This window comes from Onychostoma macrolepis, chromosome 02, assembly GCF_012432095.1.
Source record: "Onychostoma macrolepis isolate SWU-2019 chromosome 02, ASM1243209v1, whole genome shotgun sequence".
Taxonomy (NCBI): domain Eukaryota; kingdom Metazoa; phylum Chordata; class Actinopteri; order Cypriniformes; family Cyprinidae; genus Onychostoma; species Onychostoma macrolepis.
In genome coordinates, this window is record NC_081156.1 from 13,094,227 (window position 1) to 13,118,187 (window position 23,961).

A 23,961-nucleotide genomic window follows, 5' to 3' on the forward strand; every position below is an offset into this window, starting at 1 on the left:
TCCATCTTGAAATATTAAAATTCAGTCCCAAGTTCCCAACACAATTAACACTTTCACTGTCTGATACAATTCTTAAATTCTTATTTAATTTAAAAGCACCTTTTTAAAAGGCACTCATTTTATGGAATGACCCATAAATATTACACAGTGGATAGCAGGATATGAATCAGCATAAACGTCATTACTTTGTAGCATCTCTACACATGCTTTCTGAAATAGCATGTTTCCAGCCGAGACACTGCTCATCTTCAAAATTTCATACTAAAACTGAAAGCTGAATCCCTTGCCATCTGCACTTTTCTTCCGTTTAAAAAAAAAGAAAAGAAATAATGCTCAAATTAAGCACTTGAGCAAAGCCATGTCACATTGGTTTAAACAATCTGTTCAGCAGGCCCTCTCCTGGCAGAAAGACTCATTACAACATTAAAGCACTAACAATGAATTTCTCCACAGGGAAAACACGCTGTACCTTTTCCATGAACACCACAATGTGCATGCTCCAAAAAAAAAAAAAAAAATCAATAAAAATAACTGACCCCACATCCCTCAAACACTCTACTTAGCAACTTGATAATCTTTTATTATTTGCAATGTTTCATCTCTCCAACGTTTTCCAGTTTGATGCGAAAGCATTTAATTCCTTAAATAATAAAGAGCAAAAAATATTTACACTTTTTTCCAATAAAACTAATCAATGGATCATTGTAAGCACCTCTTACCATCTGGAAGAAAACAAATCTTAAATACAGGGAAACTGCCATTTCTGTTGGAAAAAAACTAATGGCATTACATCAGATTTTTTAACTTTTAATTTCTGGAAAAAAAAAAAAACATTTCCGTATGTATGTACAGAACGCTCCTGAAATGTGTTTCCACTTTGCAAGTAGAAAAGGCTTTAGGATCATTACTGTCATTTCATCAAGTTGATTTTTCTATATGCTTCAAGTTATGATTTCTCTTAAAATTCCACCGCAGGCTTGCTCAAGTAGGGCTTCCACAAAGTCCCCCATCAGTTCTTCAAGAGAGGTAAGACGCAAAAGTGTGGGCTAGGAAGCAGGACAAGGATGGCTTAGTAGGAAGCATGTTGGACCCCCACCTCATCCAGCAGCACTAAGGTCAAAAAGGTCAAAGTCCATCCAAGACCATCATCCTGAATTTCAACAGGTCCACCCCTTTTCTAAAGGATACAGGAAAGGAGAAAAAAAAAAAAAAAGCGCGAAATACAAACGCTACTCAAATTTCATTCGTCACTCGTCGAGAATTCATCAAATATTACGCTCATGTATCAGTCTCTGTAGATTTGTAGATCTTGCACGCACACGAAAGAAAACGCCTGTAAGAGCGCCTGCATTTGATCTGACATTACAAACCTAATAATGACATGATCGCCTTCACACCCTCTACACAATATATGACACCATGTCTGTTTCGTCATATACCACATTGCATATAAATCTATATTAACATGTAAGAGCAGCGTTGGTTTGTACTTTTTTCCCCAAGAATTTCTCGTTAAAAATAAATGACGATGAATTGGTAACACGTTTAAAGCAGTCCTGCAGAGTTTTTTTTTTTTTTTTTTTTACATTTTATTGTTTTTGGTGGACATAAGCCACAATATATATAGAGAGCAAAAGAAATGACTGAGAAATGATTGTAGTTTATATCTGTCAAGAGCCACCCTGAACAGATAAGATTGGCTTTATGAGGATCAAGTTCAACTTGGTTGCCAGACATCCTCCTCTCATTAGTCCCTGGCAGCAGATTCTCTCCAATGCTACCTGGGCTAGCAAAGTTCAGGATTAGCTGTTGTCCGATTCGGACTCTGCCTCCCGTAACCAAGTGAAGAAGGCAGTGACAGACTTCAGGGCCACACCCTTCCCCAGCTGCTCCGCTGGGTCTTTGCTGGACTCCCATTTGTAGAAGGCTTCCTCTTTAATCACGTCCTCATCGTACAACGCGTCGAAAAACATGCGCAGTAAATCTGGGTAAAACAGAGACAACACTTATTCAGCTACACTTCCATCATTGTACTTTTTTGTTTTAAAAAAGTAGGGAGTGTATCCATTTCCACAGAAATATTACCATCTGTTTTCAACATTGATAAGAAGCGTCTAGTGAGCAGCAAATCAGCATACTAGCATGATTTCTGAAGTATCTGGTGTAAAGGCTGCTGAAAATTCAGCTTTTCTCCACCTTTTTCTTGCAATAAAAAAATCACCATTTGTAAATTCTATGGGTCTAGCTTCCGGTCTCATCCACGTCCAGCTATTTTTAGCTGTACAAAAACAGTTCATTTTGCTGCTTGATATTGAAAATTTGTGTCTTACGATATTATTTTAATGTATTATCTTAATTATGAACTCACTGGTTTGTAGTGCAAAGTTTTACCGTTTACTGCACGTTGTTATTCTTCTCGTTATTCATCTATAACGGCTAATGAACCGGAAGTCTCACCCATAGGCTTACTTTCGCGTTGAAGAAAAATGTAGATATCACAAAATTCAATTACGTCTAATCAAAATGTTAATACATTTTTTAAATTATATTTTACAATATTACTGTTTTTACAGAATTTGATCAAATAAATGTCGTCTTGGTAAGCATTTAGTCTTTTAGTGCTAAAAATCTCACTGACCCCAAAGTTTTGAAGAGCAGTTTAAATAAAAAATAAACACACATTTTGCAAAAAGATTAACAATAAAATTTTAAATACTATCATTAATGCTGAGAAATTACTGAAAAAACAAACAAAAAAAACACTAGTCCTTTTGGGCATTAAGAATGCAATGTCATCTGTGCACGTGACTGAAAAGGCGGAAGTGTGTAAAAAGAAAGAAAGAGAACTCACTGGCAGGCTGCTCCATCTGCACCATGAGAGCCTGGAGAGCATAGAGTGCCTGCAGCTCCTTTGTTTCATCAGAGAGGTACTTCTGCAGCAGCTTGGCCCTTTGGGTAATCTGCTCCACATCCACCTTGTATGGGTTCTCACCTATAACAGTTCATTAATGCACACAATTAACATCAAGTACAAGTCAGTGCAAGTTCAGGTCTGAAGTCAAAAGTGAGGGATCTAAAGTGAGGGAAGTGGATTGCGTCTAATAGATTCACTCACATATAATGGCAGACTGGCACACAGACGTCATCAGGGCCCGGACAAACTGATTGGAGCCCATCTTCTGCTCATCTAGGTTGGCCTTTAAAGGAGAGAAACGCCAGTCAGTACACGTCCCATGTGCATAATGTTATACCCATAATGCAGATCGCTGCAATACCTTAATGTTTGATTAAAGAGCCTTGAATCACAGCCAAAGCACACACACTCACCTCTACCCAGTCATAGATCCTCTGGTTGTTGGCTTTTTCCTGTAACAACCTGTCCAAATGTTTACTCAGCTCCTCAGCAGTCAGTTCCTTCTTACTGGGCTTCTCAGACTCCTCACCCAGAGTGAACTCCATTTTCTGCAAATATAACATCTTAATGACCTTCAGGCTCACAAAGACATATGCACAGTACATATGCACTATAAGTACAAATTATATACAAAATTATATAAGTACAAATGCATGTAAAATATACAAAAACACTACTTTTTTTTTACACTACATATTTCAGAAATTATGTTGACCCTGTCAATACAGTACAAAACAGCTTTTAGTACCTGCTCTGTAACAAACTTATTGACATCCTCATCTTCAGGCAGAAAGTCTTTCCAGCTGAGTCCCGCCTCAAACCACATCACTCCAGCTTTTTTGTGGCTCTGAGAACATTACAGAGAAGTAAAAAAAATGTAAAACTCTGAACATGCAACATATGCAAATATTTCATAAGCATTTGCCACAGGATGATACTTACCAGTCCTTTGCAGAGAAGGTTAAGTATTTCAACAAGCAAGATTGCTGCTTTGCCCATAGGGAGAAGAGGTTTGGACACTTCCCTGTGGATGATTTAAAAAGATCAGATGGTTTTATTTAAAGGTTTATAATCTTTGCATATAGGTATCTGAAAACCAAGGTTCATTGCCTAACCTGAAGAGCTGGCCCATGGGGATGCCTCCCTCTTGCAACATGGGTGTGATGATTTCTGCCAGGTAGAGCCAAATATGAGGAATGTCAATGGCCATGTCATCTGCTATCTCCAGAATCTCCTGCAGTCTAGAGTGGGTGAAATCAAACAATAAAATAAGTGCACAGCCACAGAGAAACCATTTATATAGTGTAGAAATCAGCGTTGAAAAATGGGTATAATGTTGAGATGTCATTATGTGCATCCCTGACATACTATTGCACAGAATAATAAACTGCAGCGGCCTATGAACTCACCCCTTGTAGTACTGCTCCGGAGGTAATATTCTAGCACTAACAAGCTTCTGAAACAGCAGGCCCACATGCTCTCTAGCGATGGTGCTGCGCTCCAGTGTGGACTCAACACCGTTCCGTACAAACACGAAGAGCAGAGAGGCGCTGTTCAGCTCCTGCACGCACTGCAATGCCTCCTACAAAAGAATAACATAAGTGGAAGATGCCAGGTTGAAAATAACCTGTAAATTCACCATGTTTTCTGGGTCAATAATATATACAGATGTACATACCTTCATGTCGTTGATGTGGAGATACTCTTCAATGATGGATTTGGATTTCTTGTCCAGCTCTTCCTCACTCAGGGCGGGTTTGGCTTGAACAGGTGGTGGAGGAGCAGGAGCCGACATTGGCTTCACTGAGAAACCCAACAGGTAAAGTGTTGATCAATTTATGAATTGTCAACTCAAAGATCTGTACTGCACAGTTCTTTAAGACTATCGACTCTTACCTGTCTCCTTGCTTCTATCACGCTCTCGACTGCCTCGATCACGGTTCTCTGTCATGCTGGACACACGGCGTACAGAATCTGCTGGCCCACGACTGTCGCTTCCTCTGCGCTCATTTTCACGGCTGAAGCTGCGTTTGGTGATGGCCTGACGGGGTCTGTCGAGGCCTCTGTCCCGGTCTTCCCGCCTACTATCGAACCGGTCAAAGCGATCCCTGTCTCGGTCGCCGCGATCTCTATCGCTACGGTCCCTACTGGAGCTGTTCCTGCACAGCAGATTTGTAATTAGAACTTGTGTAATTAGATTTCTTGCAGCGTTGATGTTAGTACTCATTTACCCTTCAAAACAAAAATAGCACTATAAAATTACCTTTGAGGCACTCTACGATCAGAGTCAAGTGAGGAGGATGATGCTGATGAAGGGGGTCCAGACTGCTGCAATGCAGAGAAGCGGTTGAGCGTGCTAGTGGCCGGTCTCCCCTGGTCTGCATGAGATAGAAGGACAGCATTAGACTTGCATTTATCACAAAAAACACAGACAACCATATCTTTACATTCTCTGAAGAAAATGAGTGATGCTTGCAAAACGCGAGCTACAACTTTGAGGGTGATTTCTATGCTGTTGTTAAGATCGCTAAGAGTTGTTTCTACAATGTTCTCTGTGTTTAAGACAAAAATAAATCACAGTCTCTAAGTCACTCTGACAGAGGGACACAGATTCATCGGTCTGTATTTTTAATGTCAGTTTTATCATCCACCACAAAAACATAAGTCTGATTTCAATTAAATGTAATACCACTTTCCTAAAGTCACATGATTTGAGGTATCACTCATGCCCACTGCCTTGGTAAACAGCAGCAATTAAAACTAACAGTCTATCTATGACATTAGTAAAAAGCTGAGCTTCTCTATGTTGTGTGAGGTCCAAGGTAAATAAGACTGGGCGATTGCTCACCTTGATCTCCAGTGGACTTGGCTCCTGTGCCTCCACTGCTCCCTTTACCCCAGCTACCCCATGAGCCCTTTCCTCCCGGGGCCAGCAGCTGGTTGTTGAAATCACCAGGCTGAAGAAAAAAGACAGGAGAAATATAGCTAAGCACATCAAACATCTGAAATCATTATGCTATGAAAACGTGTAATTTTTAAAAACTAAATTCTTAAAAGTCAGTAATTCTAAAATAGAAAAAGCCTCACCTTAGTAATTTTACTGAGGCGGCTGGTGTCAATCGGTCTGTTCTTAGTGGAAATAGGCACTATGTTCCAACCCTCATCTTGGGTCTGGCTACCACGGCCCCCAGAGGAGTGCGGCCCACCACGGCCACCTCGACCCTGACTGGAGTCTTTCTTAGACAGCAGCTGTTGCTGTACTTTGATTTGCTCTCTATGTTCTTCCATCTCTGCTTCTTTATGGATCTGATCGATGGTTTTGGGACCCAGATCTCCTCTTCTGGGCACCCAGTTGTTCTGTGACAGACCATATATTATACAGTTAAAAGAATGAAGATATAAAGTGAGAAGAACTGAAACTCACCAAGAAATGTAAATGAGGTTACTGACAAATACTACAGTGGCAAATGCCACTGTTATGAAGAAAATTTGCAAGCACGTGGTTACCTTTCGGAGGTCTAAAACATCCTGAAGCATGAAGCGGATTCTAGAAGACGTCTTCTTCTCTTTAATGATCTTCTCCATTTGGTGGAAGTACTGATCCATTCGAGGCTGCATACAATAGAGTAACATTAAATCTGACTGTAACAAAGTAAACGACTGTCTAAAATGCTATAAAACAGAAAAATATACTACACGCAAAAGAAATGTAGACCTAACATAATTGTGATAATTTGATGGGTATTTGATTGGTCAATTGCAGCATTCCGCATAAATACAAATGGTGCTGTACCTTGGCCTTCTCAAAGTCTAGATCTTTTCCAATAGTGGAGAGCAGCCGGCAGAGGCACTCTAAGCTCTCCTCATCATGGTTCTTCAAGAGCTTGACAATGCAGTCATGCATGATGGGTTCTGTCAGCATTTTCAGCTTGAACAGCTCTCCGATGAACTTGATGTTTCCAAGCGACCGTCTACGTGCCTTGTCCTTGGCATCCTCCAGCTCCTCCTTCAGGCGCTGACGTTCTCCCTAAGGTAAAAATAAAACCGCTTTAATTTCAACAGATCTATTTTATACACCTTGCACAGAGTTGATTGTTTACAAATGTGGCAAGACGTCACCTCAGTGGCAGCATCCAGCTCTTTCTGTTTCTGCTCAAAGATCTCGTCATCATCCTTGTCCTTTTCAAACTCCTTCTGACAACGATTGAGTAGTAGTTTACGGAAATTCACAGTGACTCCCGGTTTGTCTGAAGTGGGGACTTTAAGCTGGAAAAGCAAATCAGTAACAATATTTCAAATATTTCCCATTTACAGTTTTTAAATGAGCAATTCAGGTAATTGTGTCATCAATTACACCAATGTGGTAAACACAAAAGCACAGATTTGTTGCACGAGAACCAATGAGGTTTGTTTACACAAACAAGGACGATGAAGCCTCTGTTACAATACATGTATGTGAATAAAAGGCTCAATTTAAATCAGTTCATCATATAAATAGATCGAGTCTCTTCAGAAGACTTGGATTAAACAGCTTCACATGGATTTTTTTTTTTTAACAATGTTTTTATTAACTTTGTGAAGCAACATTTTTAGCAAAAAAAGGACTTTCACTCAAGCGACAAATCTTTATGTTTTTTTGTCATATACGAAGACGAACTAAAGTATTATGGATTTGAAACAACATGAGCTTGACAAGTGGATAGTTCACTAAAAGGTGAGAAATAAATCTACATTTGCAACTGAGGAAATGACAAATCAATGAAACATATTCCAGACAAACACTATCAAAAGCTCATCAGTTTCTAAATCCCATCAGAGTATATCAGTGGCCAAGACACGTGGCTCAAATTGGAAGTCGTCACTGGAGCCCACAAATGCAAGCCAACATACAGACGAACGTTACTTACCCCCATAAGGCAGCGGCACATGTTGGCATAAGCTACAGAGAAGTTGGGTTCAGAGATGGCTTTCTCAAAGATGAGGTCAATGACACCCTTGAGCCTCTCTTCTGTGTCTATGGTGAGCTCCGTCACTTGCTTCATCAGCTGCTGGAACATCTGTGGCGTTAGCTTGTTAAGGACGCTGCGTACGCGGCGGAACAGCTCCTGCGTTTTCACAGCTTCTGAGACTTCCTCTTCCTCCTCTCCTCCACGGACTCGGACTTGTTTCTTCACTGTAGGCGTCCAAGCATTCTCAGCCTGGTTGAGTTCCACATTGTCTTTAAGAGACAAGCTGGTGATGATCTTGGGGTTGCGACTCATTTGGTCTTTGCCTCGACCTGGCTGAGGGCGCCGTGCAGACTGAGAGGAGTGCAACTTTTAAAAATAAATGATCGATCTCAACATACAGCCACATTACTTAACAAAATTTTGAATCGTGAGAGTAAAGAAAGTCAACTTACCGGTCCTCGCCCTCCTCCGCCAGATGACTGTCTACCCAAGTTAGCATATGAGGGTGTGAAATCAGGCCCACAGTTCATCAGACTCCTGGGATCCAAGGGCCGCAAGGGGGTTTTATTTGCCTGTTGTCCAGCAAAAAGCAAGAGGGTGATTATCATTTTTAGCAAGAGACAGGTTAAACCTTTTGGGTCCAGATAGAAGCCTCACCTTGTCCAAGACAACATCACTGATGTGCGGCAAACCCTCTGGCTTGTGCATGCTTGCACCAATGAACTGGAAGCCAAGCAGGAATTCTCGATCATATCGTTTCTTCTCCTCTGGGTTGATGGGCTTCCATTGCTCTGCAAAAGGAGAGTGAAGAGAAAAAAGGTTGCAAAACAGGCCCACAAACATTTAGAATAAGACACGGTGAATTTGCCTTGCTCATTATGTACCAGCTTTCCAAGTTTTTTTTTTTTTTTGCATTCCCATCTTATATCAATTTAAAAACATTAAATTTTATTCACTGCTGAACACACAAAATAATGAAAATCTTTTTTTTTTTTAATAAGGTAAAAAATATTTTATCAAAACATGTCAAATGCATTAATGTAAATGTATATTTAAAAGTCTGTGGTCAGCGAGACCACCGTTTACAACATTGATAATACAAAATGTTTCCTGAGCAACAAATTAGCATATTAGAATAAGTTCTGAAAGATCATGTGACAGACAAAGTAATGGCAGTTGAAAATTCAGCTTTGCCATCACAGGTATAAATTTATATTTTAAAATGTATAAAAATAGTCTATTAATATTTCACAATATTACGGATAAACTGTATTTTTGATCAAATTAAATGCAGCCTTGGTGAAAATAAGAGATTCGAAAACATTTAAGAAATCTTACTGACTGAAAACTTTTGAACGATAGTCTATTAACAGTAAATTGCCCTTTAAATAAAAGTACTCTCATATATTGCTATAATACATAAAACAGGATGAACACTACCAAATGAGATCCAAATAATCTAACCTTCTTTATATTGATACTTCTGTTCCACAGGTTTAGACGCCTCAGGCTCAATATTTTCTGTGTCAAGCTTGTCCTCTTTGTCCTCCCATGTTTCGTCTGACTCTTCAGCTATTGGGGCAGGGGTTGGAGCAGGGGAGGGCTCTTTCTGAGCAACCTCTGGCTCAGGAGTAGGCTTTTCCTCCTCAGGCTGAAACAGATACAGAAGATTTATAAATGCACAAGTGTACTCTTCACAGCAGACACCGAAGTCCTACTGTAATAAAGCCAAGATGTGTCATAAAATACAAACCTCTTTGAAGGCATCTAGGACATCTCCTACATCTTTCTTATTCAGATCCTTGATCTTCTTTTTCTTCTTTGGCACGGGTGTCGCGGCAGCTAGGAAGAGAGAAACCAAAAGTCAAACTTCATCCTGAAGGAGAAAAACCCCCCCAAAAAAACAATATGCTAACTGTTCCACAAGACCTTATTTCCCCACCTTGCATATTCGTTTCCTCAACAGGGCAGACTGTTACAGGGGCAGGCGTCTCCTCTGGTTTCTCCTCCTCTGCTTCCTCTACAGGTGCTTCCACAGCCATAAGGCAGCTCTGTTGGACCTGAGGAAGCGCTTGTTCAGCAACCGGATTAGTGGAGCTCTCTGGCTTCACTATTGGAGCCTCTGCCGAGTCCTCAGGCAAACCGTTAAGCAAAGGCTGTTCCTTTGGCTCATCAACGACTGGCTCTGGAACGGGTGTCTCCATGGATAGAGGGGTGGTGTCCTTAGAAGCAACCTCAACATCATTATCTACAGCAGGAGGCGGCTCCACAGGTGTGGAGATGATCGCAGCCGAGATAGATTCATCAGAAGCGGCCTCTGTTTCGGCCACAGGTTCAGGCTCTTTCTCTTTGGCTACCTCTGACTCCTCTTTCTCAACACCAATAGAAGTTGGCTCCACTGGAGGGGTGTCCTCAGGCTCCTCCTTTTGAACCGGGGCATCAGGGAGTATTGGAGCATCCACACGGTCACAAGTTTGAGGATTTGAAAGTTGGGGATTGTTTGCAGGAGGAGGAGGAGGAGGAGAAGGTGTGAGCGCTGGGGATATCACTGGGTCTTCTTCTGGAGTAATGGGAATCTTGCTCACAGGTGAAGCAGGTCTGATCTCTGACACCGGTTTAGAGTCAGCTGCTGAAGATGCAATGGGGGCTTGCTCTGGCGTCTTTGGAGGAGGAGGGGTGGACACAGCTGGAGGAGGGGTGGACACAGCTGGAGGAGGGGTGGACACAGCTGGAGGAGGGGTGGACACAGCTGGAGGAGGGGTGGACACAGCTGGAGGAGGGGTGGACACAGCTGGAGGAGGGGTGGACACAGCTGGAGGAGGGGTGGACACAGCTGGAGGAGGGGTGGACACAGCTGGAGGAGGTGCCATGGACTTCACTTGATCATCTGAGCATTAAGGACAGGAAACAGTGTACACAAAATAAGCACAACCCACAAAAATATGTGTAAATACACCTGCCGTTTTATCTTTCAAACTGGCCTGGAACACATTCCTGGGGCTGGATTCTAGTGCTGTATTCGATACATCGATATGACGATGTATCGTCACAGATATTTGACGATATGAGTATCGATATTGTGGCAAGTGTGCAGCAGTGGACTGCGCTTAATTTGAATACAAAGCGTTTAAAATAGAGTAGAAAAGTGCGAGGTTTCTAATAAATAATGAATAGAGCATAATATATAGGCTGCTACAACAAGGTTTAATCTGGCCGCAGAGGAACACAACAGGGTTGCCTGATATAAACAGACATAATCCCCGAAACGGAGCATCCCACTTGCGCAATACGGAAATATCTGCTACGTGTGTTACTTACCTTTGTTAACCTGGAAACCATGTGTATGCGCACTCTCTCCACTGTGGATAAATGCTAAAGATAATGTAGCTCTTGAGCGATTAAGCTATTTTATTGATAAAATTGCGGGGCAGTGCTAAAAAGTTTGTGTTGCTGAATTTCTCAGTGCCACCGCAACGTGTCGTGATCTGTTTGTGAACGCGTGTGCTTGAAACAGTGAAGACAGTGTTTTAGTTTAGAACTCTAATTCTTATTTTTTAAATGTAGAGAGTGCGTTAATTTGTGCAATGATAACCTACCAGCAATGTTAAGTTGATTTTTTAAAATATATTGAGTACATTACAATATAAATTTATTAGAACGAGTACATTATGTGCTTAAAAACAATCAGAATATTGTACCTACTGGATTTTTTTTGCTATTAGCCATTTTCCTTATTTTCTAAAGAATGTTTTTTTATCCTAAAAACAAAAATGTTTTGATGATCTCTTTTCTTACAAATTTGAACTCCTGGTAGAGTAAATAACATCTAAAGTTAAGATAACCTCAAACATAAGATGTTTCACAAAATTATTTTTGAGTTGTTTTAAACATTAAGTATTACAATATAACACTACATATACGTATTACTTATAGGACTGTGAATGAAGTGACAACTTATAGAGCGAAACAGTCAAGTTATGCAAGACGTGACTTCTCTCAATTTGCAGGCAAATTAATAAAACGGAATACTCCATCTTCAGACAAGCACTTTATAAATAACTATTTTTTTTAAAAACACACAACATATTAAAAATGAAGGTACTGAGTGCTGAATTCCAGTCAAGCTTACTGCGACAAAAAAGGAAGCACAAAAAGATGGCCTTTGAGGTGTTTTTGATTCTTCAGCAAAAAATGTCAATCAGATAACACCAAAGCCTGTCATTTCCACCTTGAGAAAAATTTCACTTTTCATAATGAAATAATCTTCCAGTGTATAAAAATCAAGTACTGCTCCAAATAAAATGCACTTCTTGCTAACACTGCCTCAGGTCGATATTGTTTGTATTTAGATGGATTTAAAACTTCTGGTGCCAAAATTTTTATTCCTCTGACATTTTGAGCCATGGAAATCACTTTTGGAACTCCCTGATTAAACGTCAACAACCTGTTTGGGTATTGTCAAGAAAGCACACTCACCAGCTCTGATCACAGCAGCAACAGGCAGAACACTTTCACCGTTGGTCTGGACAGGACCTAACACATCTGGACCAGTAGTCTGCGTAAGAACAGGAATCCGTTAAAAGCAGCATGTAATTTTTGCCATGCTCATGTCATTATAAACGCATAAAGCTATCAACAAACCTGTGGAGGAGTGGGTGTGGAGGTCGTTCTTCCACCAGACATGATCTCTTCAGTGATGTCACGTCCACCCTGGTTGGGGTCACGTATTCTGATCTGTAAGGAAACAACTGGTAAGTCACAGACAAATGGATCAAAATGAAAACACACCAAATGTTGTTTCCACTCACCTGTTTGCGCTCTCTCGGTTTGACTGGTCCTGTCTGCTGAGGCGGAGCTTGCTGTGGCGGTGGAGCTGGTTGCTGCTGAGCGGGACTCATCATGACAGACGTGGCGGACACTGACGTTGGGTACTGCTGTGTTGCAGGATAATAGGCAGCCGCTAGACAACAACAAAAAAAAGAGACCAGATTAGATACCTAAATAAGAGACAGTCAGCTTTAATGGGAGGGGGATACACATGCAAAGTATTCCCCCTCCCGCCAAAAACACTTTCTGGTGCGCTGGGAAGAACAACATTTCATATCATTCTTGTGATAAATCACTTAATGATAATCACAGATCGATCCCAGAACGTTTGCAGTTGTTTTTTTGGCTAGGACACCGAGTCAAAGGTTACATGCTTGCCGTGTTAAAACACAACCAGCCAGGCTAAGACAAAGACGAGGTGTAACAGAAACAGCCCTGCGCTTCAGACTCACCAGGATAGCGCTGGGAGGTGAGAGGAGCTCCATGCAGCGAGAGACGTCCGTTCTCTCTACCTGCACCTCTCCCCCCACCCCCCTGCCTCTCCCTCCCTGCCAGAGAGGGATCTGAACTCAGCCAAAGGAGAAGGGAAGAGAGGAAAGCAAGAAAAGACAGAAAGAGACAAAGGTCGAGAGTGAGTAAGAGGAAACAACAAGCAGCAGATATAAGTGCTGAACACGGTTAGTGAGGCAATAATATGAGCAGACATGAAGGGTAGAACTAGGCGTTTAGTAATTAGTTATGACAAGGATATTATTTAATGTATATGACTAATCTAAAAGTAATAAGTCTAAGGTGAAGTTACATAATCTATCCAAAACATACACAGGTGCATTTTATATTCCAAAAGAAAAAAAAGAAGTGGAATAAGCAGTCACACAAAGTTTTGTGGTAACGCAGTCATTTCTGGAGTAATTAGTGTGATCTGGAATTTCATGTGAGGGTAATAGATTTCACAACAGGTTCAAGTTCAAAAAGAATGCAGTTTGGATTGAAAGTAATTTCTTTGTAATGAGTGCATTCACATACTATTGACAAAGGACCAAAATTATTTTGCTAATGTAACTGCACATTAAGCACATTATCTTCATTCTCTAACAAAAAAATAATATACTGGTACATTATGAAAAACACTTGTAGAGTCATGTAATTTGTATTAAGTAATCAGGAATCCGATGTGTTCGACAGACTAGTGCAAGACCAATTTTGAGTGAAAAGAGCAAGATATACAAGTAAGAAAAAAACAGTGTTGTGTGGTTCAAATAAACAGGGGAGGCCCAGAGCAGAGCCTCTTACCATATGTACCGTATTCAGCTGGACTGCTTCCAGGGTAAAAGCCTGCAGAGTACTGCTGCGTTGGCGGCATGTAGGGGGCGCGGTACTACAATAGAAAACAAAAAATTGTTACATGCACGAACAGCCTCACAAAAAGTGCACAACTTGGCTATTAAAAGAACAATGTGCTACCTGTCCGTGTAGGAAAATGGCATGGCCCTGAGTGTTGGCGAATTGCAACTGTTGCTGGGGAATCATCATAACCTGTGAGGTAGGTTGGTAGACGTGAGTGGGTGCAACAGACCGGGGGGTGCTGCTGGGTGGGACCCGAGGGGCACTGCCTTGCATGTTGGGCCGATTAGGGTAGTACGGCTGTTGACGAAATAAGAGAGATTCAGAAGTCACGCAAGACCAAACTTCACATGTTCTGTTACTTTTGTACTGTTATTACATCCACATCCATGCAAACACGACAACATTTTCAGCTGCCTTTACTATGTCAATGTCACATGATCTTGAACAGTAGTGTAGACTATATTTTAAGATTAATATATCTGACATGAACAATTGACGCTTATTTATTCTAATTACAAACAGAAGAGCAGAAGTGTGACATACACTTGCCACATTCATTCTTTAAAACTTAAATGTTGGCATGTTTCCTAACATGCATCAATTCACAGCAATAATTATGAATAAACTATTATCCTTTGTGGTCTTTCACAAAGTCAAAATGACCCCAACACAAATTTCTAGTCTTACTGTACAAACTTCATTAGAATAACTTGTAACTTGCTTTTTCTTTAAAATGTTCATGTACAATTTGACATGCATATATGACAAGAACTCTGGACGGTCTAATTATGTTGGCTGTGGACAGATGAGAGGGCCAGTTACCTGCAGTGACCTGAATCCACCCTTCAGCCACACAAAATAGCAGAAGAAATAGAGTGGAGAGAAGGTGTGAGAGAGAAACAGACAACAAGCAGCAGCAGTAAACATTAGCCTTCAGCAGTGAAATCAAGCTTCCAACATGCAGAGTTAAGAACAGCCTGAGAAATACAGTTCAAGTACAACAAAGGTCAGTGGCACACAGGGAACAAGCAGGCAATGGTGAAAGGATGAGACTCAAAATGGCTATTAAAATGCATGCAGTCTGTGACAGTTAGGGTTGAGAATTGACAAAAAAAAATCGTCAGTCTACATAGAAACCATTGCATTGTTCACAATATCACTCAATTTAAAATCTACTGATTCCAATCCAATTTCAGATTCCAAAATTTGTTTAAATGAAGCCAAAGCATGGCAGTCCAATGCTCATTTGTTTACATGTATTGATAACAAAACTACAGTGCACACATAGTGCCCAGTCATCATGTTATGAACTGAAGAAAGCATCCCAATAATGTTACCGGTGCTACGGCAAGTGTAACTGATTTTGCCTTGATGACATATCCAAAAAGACAGCTGAAGAAGAGTCAAATGTCATAAGTAAATATTAAATATACTAGTTTGTAATATATAAATAAACGTGTGCATAAAAATTGGGAAGTGAAATTTCATTTGGCTTGAGGCGTTTATAAGCTTTTCAGTCTGAATCACCCATCAATCCAATTACTTACGGATTATTTGGTTGAATGTAAAAGTAACTTGGTTAAAGAAAGCATTTAGTACCACCAGTAACTAATGAGCCAACTATTTATAAAAAAAAATCAATCAGAAAGACTAATTGGTTTGAAACTGTCTTAATGACACTGAATAAACCAAAGAGACAGTATGGGGTTCATGTCATCACTTTCATCAAGTCTAAGAACATGATAATTTAAACATATGGATTCCCAACCCTACTGACAATGGTAATGAAAACACTGAAAGACCAGTGAAAGCAGCACCCAAATGCAAGAAAACCCGCAGTTTATTACAGACTAGTTGTGTGTGTGTGTGTGTGTGTGTTGGGGGGTACAGACAGAAGACTTTGGAAATCAAGCAGGCTCCAGTTCATGAAAATTGGTAGTACCTGTTGGTGTAAAGCACGAGGCCCTGGTGCAAACTGGGAGAAAAGTAAAGAGTAAAAGGTCAAAGTTGAGATGCAAAAAGGAGGCAGACTTTGCCACACATGCAGTTTTTCTTCAAACACAAGCAGGAATTAGGACATCTAGCTAAGCCACAAAACGCACAGAAAGCTTTGTCGGTCGTGGAGAGTTTCATAGCTTGAAGATGGTGTACCTGTCTGGGTTGCGGTGCAGTGTTCATTTGTGGAGATGGCCCGGGAAAAACAACAGAGGAAGGCTGACCTGGGGGATAGGCAGCCTGTGGAACAAATGGAAACACCGATATTATTAAACGAGACTCAAAAATGCCTGATCATGATTGCAGGTTTCGCCGATTCCGCTTTCACCTGTGTCAGTCCTGGCGATTGGGCGGGGTGGGGAATGGCAGGGGGTCCTGTTATAGGCTGAGGTGGTTTATTCATTTCCTGTGGTTCTGCATGAAGGGGCCTCACACTTGCCTGCCAAACTAATGAATCAGGAAAACATGATTTTATGATTAATAAATCACATACAACCAACCATATTTTTAAAGTAATATAGAAAGATCGAGCTTTATAATGCCAACTAATCAAAATTAATTTTACAGCCATGTAAGTGACGTATACAATAATGTGTGTCTTACATAATTTGTGAAAATCATACCTCTAAATTAGTATTATGAATCTCTGGGGTATCCAAATGTCCTCAGGGTGAGTCCTTGTGTAGTGTGTCAGCAATTCACCCTGGAGAGAAAGAGGCAATTAGTTTAATATTGCACAGAAAAAAAAACTTACTAGCATCAGTAAATCAGTTAACAGGGTAGGAATGCTCATTTTACAACCAAAATCAGATTTCTTAGTCAAATTCTGTCTTGTAATGTAGGTACAACAAGAATATGATCCATCCTGTGAATAAGTACATTGTATGCAAATGCAATTCAAAAACTTGATTTAAAAAAAAAAAAAAAACAGACCTGATTTGTCAGACTAAAATAACTTAAAATGTAAACACTGTAGTCACACTGAAGCCACACCCATCTCTTTTTTGCAAAGTGGGACTAACAATATGCAATCATAGCTAAGTTTCATTCGACAAACGAAAATCAAGCTACAAATCAGCCTCATGATGTACGATGTGTAATCCTTCAAATATTTGATTACGTCACAAGCTATCATTCAAACGTCACCAAGGCTTTTTGGGGTTAAAAGACAATAAAAAGCACAGTTTTCTGTTTTAATATATTTATCAAGCTCAAAGCTGAATCACTGAAGCTTCAGTTTCACATGCTTGAAAGTCATTCTAATATGATTAAGAAATCATTCTATGATTTGGTACTAAAGCAACATTTCTTATAAACGTTTAAAACAGTTGTGTTGTATAATGTTTTTGTGGAAACCATGACATTTTTTCAAGGATTCTTTGATGAAAAGAGAGTTCTAAAGAACAGCATTTATTTAGAAAAGAAATCTTTTGTAACATTTGTAAACAAACAAACAAAAAAAAATAAATCCAACCCCAAACTTCTGAACAGTAGTAAAGTAATAGTAGCGACAGACTATGCACAAGAGTAGGAAACATTCCACGACTAATACTATTCATCTTAAAACACTTCAAAGAACACAAGTTAAAGTTTCAGCTGCATCAACAAAAGGAACCAAGTTCCATCAGTGAAAAACATGACGGCAGCAAAGACGGGAACTATAAGACGCACCAATTACGCTGTAGCAATGTACACTGTGTACCTGATTACGCTCGCAGAAAGGCCTGAATGAATGCTCTCTGCCAGCAAGTAAAGAACGGGTGGGGGTCTAGTGTCAACTGAGATAAGACCACACCCTTAAGATCTCAAACACACAGAGCCAGACCAGGCATTTAACAATCACTCAGCTCAGCTGAGAAAGGATGGGGAAGCCACAGGAGAGCAGCTGGAGAGCTCAGACCATGGGTTATAGAGATGTAGGCTCTTCATTCTGGGAGTGTCTGTCTGCCCCCTGTGACCCTCACACAATAGGGCAGGACTTACCATCCAGCTCTGTGTTTTTGATCCCAACAGATGGCAACCAATAAACACCCTCAGACCCTCTCAAAAAGACCTGAATTTCTAGCAGAGGGCAGACGGGGGAGGTGAGCGATGCTGGGGAAAGTGAAGCACGTGGGGAATGTGCTTCCTTCAGAGGGAACATGAGAGCATTTGACAGACCAACAAGGCAAATCTACATTTATGAATTTTCTCAAAAGGGAAAAAAAATAAGGGGGACAACAGGTCAGAAAGGCATGGTGTCATGGGTGTAACTAAAGTAGGACGTAGAAAACCTAGAGATGAACGAGCTAAACATGGGATGTTTATGGCACGAGGGGGAGGGTAGGCCACGCGCGTGTTCAATATAGCCCATTGCCCAGCCATCCGTGACATCCAGATGAAGTGTGTGTGGGGTGGTGGGGGGAGGGAACACCAGTCTCAAGTTATGATCAATGCATTTGGGAGAACTGGTAAGACACCAGTGTTTCCCATACATTGATTTATTTGTGGTGGCCAGCCACAAATAAATTTCCAAAAGGCTTTGACTTCGCTGAATAAAAATGAGCACTGCATGTTTCAAAATCAAACCCGGTGCAGATGTTTTTAAATCACTGTATTTCTCAAGGAAAACAACTGTCTTCAGAAAATTTTGGATGTCATTTCATTTCATCTTGGACACCCATTACTAACTCACACAAAAGCCACCGGCTTATGCAGCACACAATCGTAAAGTCCATCCCTAAATTTGAGGTAGGGCTGTGCAATTAATCAAATTCGATTATCATGCGCATCTCATCAGTAAAGCCGGATTCTTGATTAGTAGTTAATCGCCATCACCTGCTTTCAGATGGAGTGGCAAATACTACACAGAGCCGTAGTTCACTGACAAGCTAGGCAATGTCGCATTCATAATCGAATGTGATTCGTCTGCGATTATGAACGCGATATTGCCTTGCCTGTCAGTGAACTTCGGCTCTGTGTAGTATTTGCCACTCCATCTGAAAGCAGGTGATGGCGATTTACTGCCAATCACTGAACCGGCTTTACTGACGATTTGTGAATGATAATCGAATTCGATTCATTGCAAAAATTTATTTTATTTTTATACGCGTACACTATAGTCGAAAGCGTAGCCTTTCAAAGTGTACTCCATTTGATGTTGTGCACAAATGCAGGCAGTCAACACATCACCTCTTAAAAGCTTCATCCATGTCCAGTGCCATTTTTCCCCATTAGTTAAGGCCGATAAATATTTTTAACTCTTCTAAACCAAAGATGGGCTATCCCATACCCTCTCGCTCACAAGCGCTTGTCAATGCGTGCATCTGTTTTTGTTGCAGTTCTGTCTCTTTAGATTTGTTTTCTACTGTGAAACAACGGCCCGGGACACTGTTGCACTGTCGCTCCGATACTGGCATTTTCTACCGGATCGGGGTATCGGTCAGACGAGACCGATCCAAATCTGATTGTGCATATGCTATTGTGTTATTGTTAAGCCACAAACACATTATAAAACATCAAAATTTTTGTGCACTATATTTCAAGCGTTTTTTTTTTTTTTTTTAAATCCCTACGTTAAAATCCCCTTTCTTAAACCAGGCTGTTCTGAGGTTCCTGTCGGAATGACGTAGTTCTGCATAGACCGTTCCCACGATAGTTGATTGACAATGCTGTCTTACCTTAGACCCGCCCTGAGTGAGCTGAGAGCTGTCCGCCATTGTGTCGACTCCGGTGCAGGAGAAGACAAGAATGTCTCCGATTAAGCGATTGAGGTGTTTTGTTGTTGCATGTAAAGAATATAGCAGTCGTCGTTTACTCACAACATCTGAGCCGCTGAAGATGCAGAGGATTAACATCACTTTCGTTTTGAAGGGAATGCGCCGATCCCGATCTACATAAATGCGCCTATGTTCGCACAAATCATTCGTGATCCAGCTTCATCAACAGAAGTGAGTATAAGGGTTTTATGAATCTTTGCAAATCGCCTTTCCTAATAATGTGCTAGTTAGCCAGTTTGCCGGCTGAAGTTTACAGTCTGCTCATCACTACATGGAAGAAAGGGGCGGGGTCAGCAGAGCTCATTAGCATTTAAAGCAACATGGACTAAAAAACAGCTCACTGAAAACAGAGCTGATTTTGGCAGGGCAAAAAAAGGTGTTTTTTAAACTACCATTGAGAAATTTTAACCAAAGTATGTTATAGACTTCTCATTAAGACCCTAAAGAATCATATCAACTTGTGTAAAATGGGCATCCGATGACCCCTTTAAGAATCTGTTCAACAACACTCAAAATTAAATAAAATAGGCTAAAACAATCAAGCAAATCCTCCCATAGCATTTAAGTAATTGAGAACAGATCAAATTTGTGTTTCTTTAATGTTGGCAGAAAGAAGGTAAAGGGGGTTGAACTGAATTAATCTTAAGCCGTTACACTGTTGTCACTGGTGTTAGTAGACAGCCCAATGAATTCCCTGCGGGAAATGCTGGCATCGTCACATTTTTTTTTTTTTTTTAAACAGTAAAAGTCGCTACTTTTGACACCCTTAGTTGCAACCTTGTGGAACAACTGATTACTGCAAAAATCTTTCAGTGCACATGTGCGACCTGCATACACAAAATATATATATATATATATATATTTTTTTTAAATCAGGTGGTGCGCGTACTATTCTGATGACGAAACACGCGTCACGCGCACTGTACACTGCCCTTGCATACGCATAAAGCTTGAGGCCCAAAGTATACTTTTTTTAGAGGTTGAACGCTCAACCTATCAAAGTATACTCCATTTGATGGCATGTTCGAACACAGGTGTTCAACATACATGTGAACATTTCATCCTTGTCCAGTGGCTGCGCCATTTATCTACAAAAATTATGAGCACTAAAAAAAAATGTCTTTAATCATTTAAACTATAATTGCAGGAATAAACTCACTGAAATAAACTGAGTTTAAACTCGGCGTTTGGTTCTAAAAATGGAGGTCAATTTCAAGGTAAGTAGCCATAGCAGCAACTTCTCTGAATATAACCTGAACAGTTTACGTTTTAGGTTAGTTTTACTAGAGAGCTATCAGCGGATACATGACCTATTGACAAGACTCTAGTGAGGGAGTTTACTAAACACAATGATATATTACAATAGTTTTTTATTATATATATATATATATAGAGAGAGAGAGAGAGAGATGTATGTGTTATAAAGCACCATTACAAATAGATAATATACTAACATGGTTATTTATTTTGTCATAATAGTTATTAATAACAAGGTAATGTTTATATTGTAATATATCTATAACACTGTCATATCATGCATCATGTAACTGCATTTTCTATAATGTATTTTATGAATTGAATTGTATTGTAATGTCTTATGTAATTAGCATCAAACAATAATAATTTTCTCAGAATTTAAATATTAAGCAAAGTACATAAAGTGTATAATATGTGTGTGTGTGTGAATGACTTTAATGCTCTCTGCAACAACCATTATATATACCTTAAATGATTGTCACAGAGCCATATTTCACATTCAAAAATGAAAACTCATTTACTCACCCTCAAGTTGCTCCCATCATAAATTACTTTTTTGCATAACTCAAAAGTAGATGTTTCGCATTTGCCATCCACTTCCACTGCATCTTTTTCCACACAATGAAAGTGAACGGTAACAGAAACTGTCAAACTGTATTACATTTTGTTTTCCACAAAAGAAAGTGGGTGAATATACAATGAAAAAGTACATTTTGGGGTTTAACTACACCTTTAAGCAACTAAACCCACTATGGCGGTTCATATGACAGAGCCACGAGGAAATAAATTAACCAAAAAGGCTGATTCAATTATGAAATCCTTCATATACTGAAACTCCAACATCCAAATAGCTTTAAACTCATTGCAAAACACATAGGTACAGCTGAAAAAAGAAACCACTAGGGTAACATTTTCCAAATGTTGAGTTTTGTGCACGCTGAGTTCCCAGAAGTGCGAGGAAAGCAGCGAGCTGCTCCAACAGACGTGTCACAGCGCAGCCATGATGCACTGCCGGTGTGGCTAACATCGCTAGCCTCCATATGGCACCGACACGTTCAGATTCATTCCACTTTCTATACCATAACAACATCGTTTTATTCCCAAACCAAGATTTAACGACCTCAACACGCCATGTGACGAAAACTCACCTCGACAACCATCTGAGAAACCTATAAAATCAAGCCGGGCCCAAAGCAAACGTGAAGGGAAGTGTCGATTTCACCGCACTAGCTTAATAGCTAACCCCCCTCTAAATCAATGACATGGTGAAAGCCGACGGTCAGTGAAATCGACGCTCCGGTTCGTTTACAGTATCGTGTGTAACACATCGGTAAAGTACAGTTTATGGAGGAAAAACTCGGTCAAACTTATTCTAGCGTCCGCGTGCCGACATTGCTTCTACACGTCACATGAGACATTTAACGGTCACAAATGCTCCTCAAATACCAGGGAACAAGCCATCCACAGTCGACAGGCCAAATAAACCTCAACGGGACAAAACTGTGCCGAGTTTGTATGTTCCCCAAATTTCAGAGGACCGATTCCCAGAAATACGAGCAATATGAATGTGTGAAACTAAAAAAAAGCCAAGTGCTGGAAAATAAAGCCCCAGAAACACATAACCGGGTTATCAGGGAGGAAAAATGATTAAATAATCAGTGAAAAGTTAAAAGAAAAGCGTTTCACGAAGAAAATGTTTGATACGTGAGCACACATCAACATTAAACCCGTCGTGAGGATCAATCTAGGCCCGCTTGGCCCCTACGATTATCGGTTTAAACGCGGCTATCAAAGTTAGCATAAGCAGTAGGATTACTCACCCGGCTCCGCAGACAAATGGGAAAACTTGAGGGCGAGACTCCGTCAACGTGTTTCTTGAAAGTTTGTCTTTTTGTTACAGAGGGCGTCTTGGTTTCCACAGGAATATTTGAGTTAATCAAGTGAGAAGTGTTGGCTAGCTGCTGACACTTTAGGTTTAAATCCCATGTAGCGTGCAAAGGCTAGAAAAAGTGACAGTATGGGGGGAAAAAATAATAAATACAGTTTCCAGATGTTACTACTGACAAAGTTGATGCCTCCAGGACAAGCCTCTTGACTGGAGGTCCATGTTTAAGGCGCGGATGGTGACGGATTGCCGGTAAATTGATCTCACTTCTCTTAATAAACGCGATTAGAACAGAGCCATGGTGCTTCAGCGTTTCTCCCCTTGAGCCCGCAGAACCGGACGGAGTGCTCAGTGAGCCGCGTGGGTACTTCCGGGTTAATCAACCTGAGTACTGCGGGGTCATTCGCCAAGGGTAGAAATAACGAGCAATAATAAAAGTCTCCTCCACTTACACAGACTTCAGATTATGAACGTTAATTTATAAATTCGCATACGAAACATCCATTCAAAACACACGTGTTTATAAAATTAAATGACGGAATGTTGTAAGAAATAATGAATAGATATAAAACGAACCGTGAGCATAAATCAATACGGCACTGAATTTTTAATTATTAAATAAATTAATCCATCTGTCTGTCAGTCTATCTATCTATCTATCTATTCATTTTTTTTATTTGACGAAATACTACATGCGAAATACGGCATTCAATGGTCCATTCTTCTTCTTCTTCTTCTTAGTTTTATGGCGGATTGCAATCATGATTTATCAGGTGCATACCGCCACCTACTGTACCTGACTATGCAACATGGATTATATCTCAATGAATCTATTTAAAGAAAAAACAAATAAATAATAATTTCAAAATTTTACCCCATTACTTTCTAAATCCTATAATATACCCCTGTATCCTTCAGATATTCCACAACAGCATCCTGTGCATCTTTACCCTTCTCCTGTTGTTCCCAAAACACCCTCAAGGTTCCATTTTCTTTCTGTCTGACTTATCTTTTGCTTTAATCTAATCC

The 23,961-nt window shown here is 40.3% G+C and overlaps 1 protein-coding gene and 1 non-coding gene across 5 annotated transcripts; both read right to left on the minus strand.

Moving 5' to 3' along the window:
• Positions 1–1,564: 1,564 nt before the first annotated feature.
• On the minus strand, positions 1,565–23,621 carry eif4g1a (eukaryotic translation initiation factor 4 gamma, 1a). Of its 4 annotated transcripts, none has more exons than XM_058745901.1 (33): positions 22,868–23,621; positions 16,656–16,735; positions 16,361–16,479; positions 16,189–16,272; positions 15,980–16,012; positions 14,155–14,334; positions 13,984–14,068; positions 13,143–13,253; positions 12,672–12,823; positions 12,505–12,597; positions 12,340–12,418; positions 9,806–10,750; positions 9,617–9,705; positions 9,328–9,514; positions 8,521–8,654; positions 8,316–8,435; positions 7,822–8,214; positions 7,034–7,180; positions 6,708–6,941; positions 6,422–6,526; positions 6,002–6,271; positions 5,763–5,871; positions 5,178–5,292; positions 4,811–5,073; positions 4,593–4,717; positions 4,324–4,496; positions 4,030–4,155; positions 3,857–3,938; positions 3,663–3,761; positions 3,328–3,462; positions 3,116–3,197; positions 2,852–2,992; positions 1,565–1,984 (listed from the first exon to the last, which is right to left on the minus strand). In XM_058745901.1, the coding sequence occupies exons 3-33, from the start codon at positions 16,433–16,435 to the stop codon at positions 1,803–1,805; spliced, it is 5,148 nt and encodes a 1,715-aa protein (XP_058601884.1). In that variant the 5' UTR covers positions 16,436–16,479; positions 16,656–16,735; positions 22,868–23,621; the 3' UTR covers positions 1,565–1,802. The 4 variants fall into 4 exon arrangements, with proteins under 4 accessions (XP_058601884.1, XP_058601878.1, XP_058601901.1 ...); XM_058745895.1 differs by having other exon boundaries at positions 7,822–8,229; XM_058745918.1 differs by lacking the exon at positions 13,143–13,253 and having other exon boundaries at positions 22,868–23,618.
• On the minus strand, positions 7,706–7,781 carry LOC131533475 (small nucleolar RNA SNORD66). The gene has a single exon (XR_009269119.1). It is a non-coding gene; the product is annotated as a small nucleolar RNA SNORD66 (small nucleolar RNA).
• Positions 23,622–23,961: the final 340 nt, after the last annotated feature.

What these genes read in the sequence shown, in the direction of transcription:
- eif4g1a (XM_058745895.1), bottom strand. Translation starts at nt 16,435, where the DNA reads ATGAATAAACCACCTCAGCCTATAACAGGACCCCCTGCCATTCCCCAC. An exon ending in CTCGTGCTTTACACCAACAG is followed by an intron (nt 14,335 to 15,979) that starts GTACTACCAATT and finishes TTTCGTCAACAG; the next exon opens with CCGTACTACCCTAATCGGCC. An exon ending in GCCTCAGTAAAATTACTAAG is followed by an intron (nt 5,872 to 6,001) that starts GTGAGGCTTTTT and finishes TTTTTTCTTCAG; the next exon opens with CCTGGTGATTTCAACAACCA.